Consider the following 12,897-nt stretch of genomic DNA (forward strand, 5'->3'; position numbering starts at 1 on the left):
CACCCAGTTTGTGGTACTTTGTTACAGCAGCCCCAGGACACTAACACACTCTCCTGGGTGAGGCATCTCCCCCTCACCTGAACCCCTCCTTTCCTCCCTCCCCCAGGCTCGCCCCTAGGAGCCACCCTCCACCTGTAGCCAGAGGCTGTCCTCTGCTCCAAGCCCTCCACTATCCTCCTTTCCATTGAGGAAAAGCCAGGCAGCTGCATGCCTCTGGGGCTTCGCACATGCTGTTCCCTCTACTATAAGGCCCCCTTACTTTTGCAGGCCTAATACTGCTACGTGTTTTCAAAGCAAGTTCTGCCTCTTCCTCTGGGTGTCCTTCCCTGACAGCCCAGCCCCCAAGCTAGCTTAGGGCCACCAGGCTCCCCATCTCAGCTCTGCTTGCCCAGGGCCAGAGCCGTGGATTTGCTTGTCTGAGAGGCCCTCCAGGATGCGGCCCAGGTCTTATGGAAACAATAGGCCTCCAGTGCCCAGACCAGTGCCTGGCACACAGTCAGTTCTTAATAAATGTTGAAAGACAGAGGAAAGGGACTTCCCTGGTGGTCCGGTGATTAGGACTCTGTGCTTCCACTGTAGGGGTCTCTGGTCTCACTCCTGGTTGGGGAACTAAGATCCCTCATGCCATGTGGTGTGGCCAAAAAAAAAGAGGACAGAAAAAAAGGAAATAGGGAGAAAGGAAAAAAGGAAGGAAGAGAGAAAAGAAGAAAGGAGGGAGGGAGGGAACAGGTAAAAAAGAGAGAGTGAAAATAGGGCAGAGGGGAGAAAGGGAGCTATTTCGCCCTTGAGGACCTTCTTCATACTTGTCCTAACTGACTGGGGCCTGTGTCCCTGGGAAAGATAATAGATTAGCCAAGGTACACAAGTGCTGGAATGAGTTCATTAGCTGAAGGCTCACATGACACTGGGGCGGGACACAGGTCAGGTAAGTCTTGACACGGGCAGGTAGAGGCAGGGAGTCTGGAGAGTGGGTGGCCCTGGGCACCCACGAGCACAGAGAGCCATATAAGAACTGAAAAAGGAGAGGTGGCCACTCCCAGCTTCCCTGGACATCACATCTTTGGCAAACTCTTATTGAGTACCTACTGTGTACAGCGTGCCACAGTGGGAGTGCTTTTCTCAGACAAGTGCCTACTGTGTGCAAGCCCCGTGCCCGCCGCATTCACTGGACTGGGACTCACTTCCCAGCAAATAAAACCAATTAGAAAAGACCTTGCAGAAGAGGAGGGCTTTGATTATAGGCCTTGAGGGAGGCAGGGATTGGATGCAGGGTGTTGCAAGGAAGGGCATTCCAGGGAGAGGGAACAGCATAAGAAAAACTGGACAGGTAATAGTGGAGAGGCAAGGGGGCTGGAATAAGGAGGAGAGCAGGAGAAATCCGCTCAGCAAGGACAGCAAATGATCTTGCGCTCTAGGCTACGGAGTTTGCAGTTTCTCCTGAGAGTGACAAGGAGCCAAGGGAGGCTTTGGAGGAGGCGCAGGACTACTCAAAGGTGGGCTTCGGAGGTGCTGGGGTGGGGAACCAGGGAGAGGAATGGGGGCCTGAGCCAGGGAAGGAGCAGGGGAGGGTGGCCCACACTTGCCCCTTGTGGCTAAAGCTCTAGCCTATGGGTCTGTGGGGTTCTAGGGAGACCTCGCCCTACAAGAGAGGCAGATCCACTCCAGTTACTCCCGTGCAAGGCTAAGGAGGGAGCATCTCGGGCTCAGCGAGGCGCCCCAGGTGTGTGCTCTGCCTGGCGCCGGCATGTGAGAGACAGAGTCCTGAGTAAGCTCCAAGTTCAGACGGTCCTGATTGTCACCCAACTGCTGCACGGCTCGGGCACTCCACTTCCATCTTCCAGGCTCCGGGAGGAACAGTAAGGGGTTCACAGAGCAGGGATGCCTTTGTCCGAGAAGCAGGCACAAAGCCCAACACGTGGTCCCAGATTAGAGGTGAAGCTGCTGGTGCCCTGCCCGTGTCCCCTGCCCTTATCCCCTCAACCTCACCACCCCCCGAGGCCTTTCTCCAGCCTCCAGGGCCACAGGTGCCAGCAGGATCGTCAGCCCCTGGAGCAGCCCTCAAGCAAAGGTGTCTAAAGACCCTGAGACCCTGGGCGGGACTCTGAGGTGAGCGTTCCACACTGTCTCCCATTATCCCCATTGGGATCGACTTGTCCTTATTTTCTTCATTACTTCCCCGTACAGCCACCTCCCCACCTCTGTCTCACTTCCTCACTCTCCTGTTTGTGTTTCCCCGGATCACCTCCGGAATAAGCTCCTTGCACTGGAGTGCTTATCTCAGACAAGTGCCTGTTGTGTGCAGGTCCCGTTCATGCAGCATGATCCCACATGTCCTCGTCTTGGGCTCTGGCTTTCTGCTTGTCCAGGGGTGGGGGAGCTGACTGTAGCCAGGAGTCTCCTGTCACCCCTCACCTGAAGGCTGGGTGTGGCCCAGCTCAGGGTTGCACATCCATCCACCTGCTGGGTCTGGGTCTGGGAAGTCTCTCCTCACCCCCGATGCCACATGCCCTAAAGGCTGTGATGAATCATGGGCAGTTGCTCCAGACACGTGGGGTGGTAATTGGAGCCTGGGACATGTCGGGGCACAATGACAGTGGTTTCAGACCTCTGTTGGGTGTGAGTGGTGGCCTTCCTGGCTCAAGGAAGCATCTGATGGGACTGCAGGAGTAGAGGGTGGGGACTGAGAGGCAGGGTAGAGAGCAGCCCCTGTGTGCGTGACAACAGGCGGTGTCACTTTCAACATGCTGTGGGGCAAAGATCGCTGTCTTCATTTCACACATGAGGATTTGAATCTGGGCCAGTCAGGTCAAGGTTTGGTGCCTTAGGCACCCAGCAAGGAATGGACCTTGCCATGTAGGGACAAGAAGCCTGGCAGGAAGAGGCGGGGCTTCTGGGCAGTGGTAGGCATGGGCGGGGCTGCCAGCTGGGCAGAAGACAGGTGGTCTGCAGGGAGCCACAGAGTGGGGCCTGCACTCGGGACCAGCCAGCTGGACCCCATACCCACCACTGTAGGGAGAATGAGCGGGCAAGAGGGTGAGCTGAGCCCATCGCAGGAGAGGATGCTAGCCCAGGTGAGGTGGGGGAGAGAGCCCTACACCTGCCTCAATTTCTCCTTCTGCCCCAGAAGAGGTAGCCCCCAAGGCCCCTGAGGTTCCTCTGAGCTCCGCACTCCCGGGTTGCTTCTCAACTCTGAGGGTCTTGGTGGCCAGAGTCCACACTGGCGCTGTCCAATAGAAACATAACACAAACCACAAATGCAAGCTACATGTGTCATTTCAAATATTCTAGTAGCCACGTGAGAACAGGGAAAAGAAACAAGTAAAATCAATTTTGATCATATATTTTATTTATTTATTTTTTGGCCATGCAGCACGGCTTGCGGGATCTTAGTTCCCCAACCAGAGATTGAATCCTGGCCATAGCAGTGAAAGTGCCGAGTACCAACCAACGGACCACCAGGGAATTCCCAATAATATATTTTATTTAACCTGACAGAGCCAAATTGGTATCACTGCAACATGTAATCAATATAAAAATGATCACTGAGATTTTTTTGCACTTTTATTATTTTTTTAAATAAATTTATTTATTTATTTATTTTTGGCTGCGTTGGGTCTTCGTTGCTGCGTGCGGGCTTTCTCTAGTTGCGGCGAGCAGGGGCTACTATTTGTTGTGGTGCGCAGGCTTCTCATTGCAGTGGTTTCTCTTGTTGCGGAGCACGGGCTCTAGGTGCGCTGGCTTCAGTAGTTGTAGCATGCGGACTCAGTAGTTGTGGCTCGCAGGCTCTAGAGCACAGGCTCAGTAGTTGCGGCACACGGGCTTAGTTGTTCCACGGCATGTGGGATCTTCCCTGACCAGGGCTCGAACCCGTGTCCCCTGCATTGGTAGGCAGATTCTTAACGACTGCGCCACCAGGGAAGTCCCAGGGTCTGATCTCTTAACAACTTTTTTGGAGCATCAGAAAAAGGGCCGCGGGCACAGCTGGGGTCCCCAAGGCCTTGGTAGTGGCCGTGGGTGTGACAGGGACTCAATGTGCTGTTTCTCTGGACACCTTCTCTTCCTATCTCCCTCCTGGGTGGTGGCTTCTTTCTCTGCTTACCACCATCACCAAGGCCCGCCCAGGGGCACACCCACTGCCATCAGCCCAGGAACTCAGGGGGCCTATACCCAAGTCTTCCTGGGGCTCTGGGTACCTCAGCTCTTACCCAAGCCACACTGTGGTTCCCCATGTCAGGAAAGGAACACTCTGAGCAAAGCGGGTGGGAGGGTGGAGTGGGGCCTCTTTCTTCAGACACCTGGAACAGGCCCCCAGGATTCTACAACAACAGCCTGTCCCCTTGTTGCAGCTAGGAGCTTTGACCTGGAGAAATCCGATGACATGCTGCGGAAGGTGAGGGCAACGCCTCCCTGACCGGCCCTGTTTCCTACCCCAAGTCTTCTGAGATCTTCCTTTCTTCCTGTCTTCCCTCCTTCCTCGCTCCCTCCCTCTCTCCCTCCCTCCCTTCCTTCCTTCCTTTCTTTTTCTTTCTTTCTTTCATGCAATGACTGTTTATTGAGCCCCAAAGGTGAGTCTAGCTGGTGCTGGCACTGGGGAGAGTGCAGTGGTAGAAAGAGAGAGAAAAGAAACCAGATAAATAAGTAAACAAGACGCTTCCTGAGAGTGGAAAGTTTAACAAAGACAGTGGGATGGAAGGAAGTGAGGGAGGTCAGGGAGGTCTTCCTTGCTGAAGGGTGACATATTGGCTGTGTCACGAATGCCTGAAAGGAGGCAGGCAGGTGATGATCGGAGGCTGAGGGCACAGCCGTGCAAAAGCCCTGAGGTGGAGGCAAGCTGGAGCAATCCAGGAGCACAGGAGGTTGTGTTGTAGAGAGAAAGGGGAGAGATGCAGCTGCGTGGGTGGCGCAGGCCCATGGTGGTGGCAGTGGGGTGGGGCTGCAGGCCACCATCGGAGTCTAGGTTTTTGACTAAGGAGGACTGGAAGCTAGGGGGTGAAGTCTGACTCCCAGAACTCCCTGGGAGTCCATGTGGGGAATGGAGGGTGGCAAGCAGGTGGAAGGATGCAGGGAGAGGCAGCTGCACCTGTTGGCTTCACCTGTTCCTTTCTGAGATTTTTTTCCCTCCTCATCCATGTCAGACCCACGTCTCCTCTGTCCCACTCCTGTCCACATCCCCAGTTCTGTGCCCGTGGAGCCCCAGATGCCCTGGCAGGCCCTCAGTGGTTGCAGGCAGAGGGGCCTGGCCAAGTGTCCCTGGGTCCCTGCAGAGGCCTTTGGCTCGGGGGGGTCTTCGGCTCCTCCCGTGTCTCTGTAGCAGGTGAAGTTCCGGAAGCAACAGGATCTGCACAACATCCTTGCATGGCAGCCTCCAGAGGTGAGATCCCCGGCCCCCCAGCCGCCTCGGAACCCAGGTCTCCCTCAAACCCACACCCCCTCCCCAGCCCTCTCTCTCGTGCATCCAGGTTGTCAGGCTATACAACGCCAACGGCACCTGTGGCCACAACAACGAGGGCAGCCCCATGTGGTACCACATCATCAGAGGCCTGGACCTCAAGGGCCTCCTCCTCTCCATCTCCAGACAAGAGCTGGTCAGGGCCAAGTCCCAGAGCTGTGGGCTGTCCCTGAGGGAGTGTGCGAGCAGAGGAGCAAGGAGGCAAGGGTCCCACGGGGCCCTCCCAGCCCCCGGGGCAGCCACAGCCTGGCAGCCTCCAAGGCAGCCCCCAGCACTGGGCACCCAGAACCTACCTCCCTGGTCTCCTCGGCTCCTCCCAGCACCTCTGAGCGTACACAGCGTTCAGAGGCCAGTAGCCCACTAAGTGGTCCACGCTGGGGCTCACTGCCCCAAAGCCCAGCTCCACGCACCAGGCCACGCTGCTCTCTGTGGCCTCATTTGATGGAGAAAGACAGGTATTTCAGCCGCACTGAACAGAGGAGGAAACTGAGGCATGGCGACCTGCCTTCCCATGGACAGATGTGGGAAGGGCGCCCCTTGGGACGGCCCCATCCCCCTGCACCTGGCTTCCTGGCATGAAACCTCCACGCCAGGCGGAGCCGGGATAAGCCAGGCCAGTGCCCTGGGCTCAAGCCCGGCCCCACCTCTGGTGGGGTGTGGGGGGCACTGACCCTCATGGGGGTCTCACTTCCCATCATTCCCTTGCACCTGGGGAAGAAAGTGGAGAAAATCATAGCTGTTTTCGATTTCGAGGGGCTGAGCCAGAGGCATCTGTGGAAGCCAGGAGTGGAGTTTGCCCAGGAGGTGAGGGAACCCCACCAAGGGGGGCAGGGTGTCCGCCCTCCTGGGCCTCTGTCCCTCGCTTGCTGATGTGGAGTGTGTATGGGGGGGTCCTCGCTCCGCCCACAGGTTTGCAGCTCCTTACTTGCTGTTTGCAGGGATATTTTCAAACCCACAATCTCTTGGGGCTGTGCTAAATCATACTCATCACCCCAATGTCACCATTTCAAGCCCAGCAGGTCACAACAACAGGTGACCTGCTGGACATGGTCACCAGGCCTGCCAGGGTCCCTGTCGATGCCCTTCCCTCTCATACTCCCTCCCCGCTCCTCCCTACCGGCCCCACCCCCTGCCCTTGGCTTGAGCCCCTCCCCCCATCCCATTTGCTGCTTTGTCTGGGAGGCGGCTGGAAGCAAGTCTGCTCTGAGAGCCCTAAGGAGGGAAGGGAGGCCCTGACAAGACCTGGGCCCCCGGGGCAGCCAGCCTGCCTTTTCTTTTCTTTCTGCTCAACCCAGAATAGCAGAGAACCTAAACTTTAAAAAAGTTTAACAATCATCAAAACATACTAAATTGAGGAAGCCAGACACAAAAGGCCACATATGGTGTGATTCCATTCATAGGAAATACCCGGAATAGATAAATCCATAGAGACAGAAAGCAGACTGGTGGTTAACCAGGGCTGCAGGGAGAGGGAAAGGGTGGGGGTGGTGACTGCTAACAGGTACGGGCTTCCTTTTGGGGTGATGAGAATGTTCTGAAACTAGACAGCGGTAATGGCTGCACAACTCTGTGAATATACTGAAAACTACTGAATCATACACTTTGAAAGGGTAAACTTTATGGTATGTAAATTCTATCCCAATTAAGATAAAAAAGGTATGTCTTACAACTTTGAATCTTTCTTATGCTAAAAGTTTTTGTTTCTGAAGCTGAACTATTGTCTAAACCACATGGAGGGGAACCTTCCAGAGTCCTGAGGGGGATTTTCTTACTCTGCAGTAGGTGGGGTCACCCCCTTGAAATCTGTCAAGAATTTTGCACTAGTGGCTTCAGGAGGGTCTGTGACTGGGACCCAACAAACTGGAAAGCAGCGGCTTCTCTTGTCTGGGTGGGTTCTGGGTGTCTGGGGGGCCTTGGGAGCCTTAAGGGGGCAGCATTTAGGCACCTGTAGCTTGTGCACTGACCTGAGTTTGGCCTCACAGTTTCTCACAGCACTCGAGGCAAATTACCCTGAGATTTTGAGGAATATAATTGTTGTGAGAGGTGAGTGAACCAGCCTGGGATATGCTGAGTGGGGGGCAGGGGATGTGGAGGCAACAAGGCAGGGAACTGAGACCCCAGGAGACCCTGAAACAGTGCCTTTCTCAGCTTCCAAGCTGTTCCCAGTGGCCTTCAACCTGATCAAGCCGTACATAACTGAGGAGATGCGCAGGAAGGTGGTGATTCCTGGAGATGAGTGAGCAGCTCTGGCCTCCTCTGCAGCCCAGAGCCTGAGCTGGGGGCTGCCCCTCTGCAGACCTGACAGCTCCTGCATCCGAGGGCACCAGGCTTGGGGACCCACTCCTCCAGACCCACTGCTCTGGAGGACCCACTCCATTATGGCATCAACTGTTGAGGCCAATGTGTCCACCTGCCAGAGGGCAGAGGGCCCAGGAGGGGTCCGTCCCCGGGGGCACCAGGAGGATGTGGGAAATAGGGGGAGGGAGCCATATGGCACAGGACAGCCCTGGGCTTGGCCCAACTGCCCTCAGTCGAGCCTCCCCGATCCCACATGGAACCCCACTTTTGCCCCCACAGACAGCTGGAAGCAAGAGCTGCCTAAGTTCACCAGCCCCGACCAGCTGCCTGTGGAGTTTGGGGGGACCATGACTGATACCGATGGCAACCCCAAGTGCCTGACCAAGGTACAGGTGCCCAGAGGATGGGGAGGGAGGGGAGACAGCCATGGTCTAGTGCCCTCTCACCCACCCCCGCCCACAGATCAACTACGGGGGCGAGGTGCCCAGGAGCTACTACCTGCGCAACCAGGTGAGGGTGCAGTACAAGCACCAGGTGACCGTGGGCCGAGGCTCCTCCCTGCAAGTGGAGAACGAGATCCTGTTCCCAGGCTGTGTGTTCAGTTAGGGATGGCGGCCACTCCACACCTGGGCATGGTTGGGAGGGGCCCGGAGCCCAGGCAGGTGGTTGTCAGTGGGGCCCTGTCCCCTACAGGTGGCAGTTCGCATCGGACGAGGTGGACATCAGCTTCGGGGTTTTCCTGAAGACCAAGATGGGGGAGCGGCAGCGGGCCGGGGAGATGATGGAGGTTCTGCCCAGCCAGCGCTACAACACCCACCTGGTGCCCGAGGATGGGAGCCTCACCTGCCTCCAGGCCGGCGTCAGTAAGATCTATAGGGTTCGCTGGAGTCATTTTCCTCCTCATGGCGGAGAAATGATCTGACATCTCTTGCCAGTCTGACCTCTCTGTTTGCTCCTATTTCCAGATCTCAGGGAGGGTGTGGGAGTCTGTGCTAGCTCCTAGATCCCACAGGCACCAGGGACATTGGTTTCAGGTGTTGGATCTTATGAGTGGCCCCCAGGTGTGGATACAAGGGCAGAGACACATGGTGGAGAGCACGGTTCACAGCCGTGGACTCAGCTCCTGGAAAGCCCCCTCACTGCACTCAACAGGCTAAGTAAGAGACAGCTGGAAAACAGCCATGGGCTCAGCATCAGGGCTCCCAGCCTGTCCACATGTGTGGACCACCCCACTTTGGGAATCCTGAGGAGATGACTCTTCCAGGTTTTTGTTCCCCCATTCCCAGGCCTCCCAGGCCAGATGCAGTTTGGTCCGCTTTAGCAGAAGCGACGTTGCCCAGGACCACTGCTGACCTCCCACCTCTGTGGGGAACAGAGCTAAGAGAGGGGAAACCCAAAGCTGATCTCCCCTGGAGAAGAGAATGAGTTCTGCTAATGCTTTAGTTCATCCACATCTAGTTCATCTTCGTGGCAGAGGGAGAATTAGAAGGGTGGAGACAGAGAAATCTGGATGAGTCACCACGTCCCAGCATTCATGTTGGACCTTGGTGTCAAACAAAATGCCTCTAAAAAAGGCGTGATGAGAATGAGGCTGATGGAACTCAGCCCTCTCTTCTGGGGAAAGCAGGGCTCCCCTCTGGGTTGGAACATCAGGATAAGGGAATCCCAGTCCCTCCCCTCCCTTGCTCTGGAATCATAAGTCTTACCAACCTCTAAGCCCATTTCCTTATCCATAAAATGGGGGTGATAGTGCCTTCTGTGGGATTGCTTTGAGGATTCAGGGAGCTGTGAGCACCGATGCAGTGCCCGTAGACGGGGCTGATGCATGCTGCTGGTGGTTACCATTATTCCTTTGGTTGGCACAAGCATCGGCCAAGGAGATAGTCGGGAGTGATGGGCTGGGGGCAGACCCTCCAGCCCCACCCACAGTTCTGGACGGCCCACTCCCAAGGGCACTGGGCATGCAGATGTGCCAGGCTCGCTTTGCTTGCTTACTTCTCCGTCCTTGCAGACGTCCTGCGCTTTGACAACACCTACAGCCTGATGCATGCCAGGAAGGTCAGCTACACTGTGGAGGTGCTGCTCCCCGACAAGGCCTCCGAGGAGAAGATTCAGAGTCTCGAGGCAACAAGACAGTCCCCACTGCAATGAAGACCCTGGGCGCCCCTGTGCCTGTGCTCTCCAACCCCTTAGCACCCCTCCCTGTCCCCTGACCCTGCCCGCCGCCCCCAGGAAGGGCGGTGCTGGAGGTGACTGCAGAGAGCCACCCACCTCAGCCATCACCATCTCAGCTCCTTGTGGGCCAACCTGGCTCTGTGGCCGAGCAGGAAGGGGAACCCTGGTGCATAGGCCACGCTGAGGATTCAGACGGACACCCCATCCCCTGTTCGCAGAAAATGAGGATGAGAACCCTGAGGATAAGCTTGTGTCCACTGAGGAAGGGTCCTACCTGCAGAAGCTGCCCTTGTGTCCCTCCTGACAAGGTCCCCCCCATCCCAGGGCTCACCCACACCTGGCATCGTGGTTGGAGGACATGCGCATGAGCACCAGGGCCTGCAGGGAGCACAGCCTCAGGCCTGAAGAGCAGGGAAGCCCCATTCTCCACATGCAGGGGGTCAGCAGGGATGGGCAAGGCCAGCTGTAAACAGCTGGGTGGAAGGATGGGCAGGGCTGAGAGTCTCGGTTCTGACAGAGCATCAACCCTCCAGGGCTGTTCTACTGCATTTGGAGGGAAAATCAGAAACGGAGAGCGAGAGCCGGCAGGAACAACCATCAGGAGGAAGAGCCGCGCTCAGCCTTACGCAGAGCTGAGTGGGTGTGACTGAGTCTCCGGGGAATTCCCAGTGTCTCCCCACCCCCAGCCTGCTGTGATCCAGCCCACCTTCAACTTGGGTTCTTTCCGGCTCTGATGGGGGCTGGGACCGAAGCAAAGCTGGAGGGAGGTGGAATGAACATACTGGGGTGCAGGGTGGAGCTGCCCTCCCAGGGTGCTCATCCTAGACTCTGACTTGCTTCTTGGAGAACCATCAGGTTTTTCCTCCATCTTTGTGTCTCACCAAGGGGACAGCTGAAGGCTGGCTGCCAACCCCCCTCCTCCCCCACCCCAAATGCAACTCAGTAGCTGGCCAGTGAAGGCTTCATTTCTCAATGGCTGGCCCTCCTGGACACCACAGCCCACAGTCAGGACCGCTGCTGGCCGCACTGCACCCAGCAGGACAGCCCATGCCTGGAAGTGAGCCGAGGAAGCCGCTGAGATGGCTGTGCCTCTGTGGTTGACTCTAGGTGGCAATGAAGCCCTCAGCCTGGGCCTGGGAGCCCAGGCTTTGCTGCCCTGCCCCCTTCATCCTGCTCCCTGCCCTCTGGCTGGGCCAGGCCACTGGCCCCCAGTACCTCTGAAGACCCAACCCCAGGGTGGCTCGGCCCTCAGCTCTGGATCCCTGCGCCTGTACTACTGTCCCACGGGGTGGAGTGCTGGCCACCCAGGTGACGTCCCCGGGAGTGAGTGATCAGACGTACGTGTAAAAGGGGTCCTTGCTGCAAAGCATTAGCATCCTGGCTGCCCAGGCCCTTCCCAGGGACCGGAAGCCTCCGCAAGCCCCACTATCCAGGTGCTTTACCAGCAAGAAGCCCAGCTCTTGTCCCTTTCCCACTCTCAGATTCTGTGCTCTCATCTTCTCCAGTTAATAAGAGGTTTCTCGATCTCCCAAAGCCTGTTTTAGACAAGAGCATGATGAGGCTTGGGAAGGTGGGATCTTCCGGTGAGCCAGGTAAGGTCCTTGGGTCCCCAGCCCTCCATCCACCACGAGTGATGGAGCACAGAGTCTGAGCAGAGGTTCTGCTGCTATAAAAAGCAAACTAAATAAAACCAAATGCCATAAGCCAGCGCCACGAGGCACTCCTGGCCCAACAGTGTTTGAATAGTTTGGCAAGAAAAAAACTGCATACCAGCACCAAAGAGATGGCCTGAGGCTGTCAGGCAAAAATCACATGACATTTCTGTGTCCAAGGTCCTCTCCTGCATCCCAGATGTGGCAGGCTTTCCCATCACCCCAGTTGCACTGCACAGCCACCCTCTGTGCAGCCTCCCAGATGCAGGGATATCCAGAGCCCCCAGAGGTCCTGGCTTCCCAGGGCCATCTTCCCACTGCCCATGGCAGGCTATGGAGGGCACGGCCAACTGGGGCTGGGAGGACCCTGTGCCAGGTTTCACTGCTCCCAGCTGTTGTCATGATGGGGGCTCACAGTGCCTTACTTCCACCTTCATGCCCCCCACGTAAAGACAAGGGGTTCATAGATGTGAACAATGACCCTTGCCTTTCTAACCACTCATAGCCAACTTCCCACCATCAGCACTGCCTCATGTGGTTTTCTTGCAGGCAGCAAAGACTCCTCTGCACAGGGGTTTCCCAAGGCTCTGACCACAGAGAATTTATACAAATACGGCTGTGATAAGGGGGTCAGGTGTGGGCACCAGCGACACTGAATCCCAGAGCTGGCAGAGCACACTTCTGTTAAGCCGGCAGGGCAGCAGTCACCTGCAGAGGTGAGAGCAGAATCTCCTACCTGGCAAGGGGGGAGGGGCACTTTGGGAGATAGAAAGGGAGCATGTCTTCAGCAACCTCCATCCCTGTGTCTTAACACTTTAAGAAAAAAAAAGGTGTGTGGGGGGGAATTCCCTGGCCGTCCAGTGATTAGGACACCATGCTTTCACTGCCAAGGACCCGGGTTCGATCCCTGGTCGGGGAACTACGACCCTACATGACCCTGCATGCTGCGCAGCAAGGCCAAAAAAGAATTTTTTAATTTAAAAAATAATAAATTTAAAAAAAAGGAAGTAGCCAGAAAGGGGCTGTTTACCCGAAGCTTGTTTCTTTGTTTATCCATTCATTCATCAACTGTTATTGAGTGTCTGCCCAGCGCTAGGTACTGCAGGCCCTGGGGACCTCGGGGAGACTGGGCTGACGCTAATAGGAAGCTCACCTATATTGAGGGAGGCAGAAGTGACTCCAATGATTATCAAGTGGGCGTGTCATCACCACGTGTGCTTGGAGGGGCAGAAGCCAAATTCTAGGGGAGCTCTCAGCAAAGAAGCCTGATGGGGAATCAGATGTACTTTGTCCGAGGAAGGGACCCTTGAAGGGAGAACTGAG

At 56.3% G+C, this 12,897-nt stretch overlaps 1 protein-coding gene across 3 annotated transcripts; it reads left to right on the forward strand.

Annotated features, from left to right (window-relative positions):
- Positions 1-4,351: 4,351 nt before the first annotated feature.
- Positions 4,352-10,020, forward strand: LOC101276813 (SEC14-like protein 4). Of its 3 annotated transcripts, XM_033412793.1 has the most exons (10): positions 4,379-4,390; positions 5,312-5,371; positions 5,460-5,648; positions 6,158-6,253; positions 7,432-7,492; positions 7,598-7,685; positions 8,031-8,133; positions 8,210-8,343; positions 8,441-8,610; positions 9,715-9,882. In XM_033412793.1, exons 1-10 carry the CDS (start codon positions 4,379-4,381, stop codon positions 9,789-9,791), a joined length of 990 nt encoding a protein of 329 aa, XP_033268684.1. In that variant the 3' UTR covers positions 9,792-9,882. The 3 variants fall into 3 exon arrangements, with proteins under 3 accessions (XP_033268685.1, XP_033268684.1, XP_033268683.1); XM_033412792.1 differs by lacking the exon at positions 5,312-5,371 and having other exon boundaries at positions 9,759-10,020; XM_033412794.1 differs by lacking the exons at positions 5,312-5,371; positions 5,460-5,648 and having other exon boundaries at positions 4,352-4,390; positions 9,759-10,020.
- Positions 10,021-12,897: the final 2,877 nt, after the last annotated feature.

The sequence above is a fragment of the Orcinus orca genome, chromosome 15 (genome assembly GCF_937001465.1).
Source record: "Orcinus orca chromosome 15, mOrcOrc1.1, whole genome shotgun sequence".
Taxonomy (NCBI): domain Eukaryota; kingdom Metazoa; phylum Chordata; class Mammalia; order Artiodactyla; family Delphinidae; genus Orcinus; species Orcinus orca.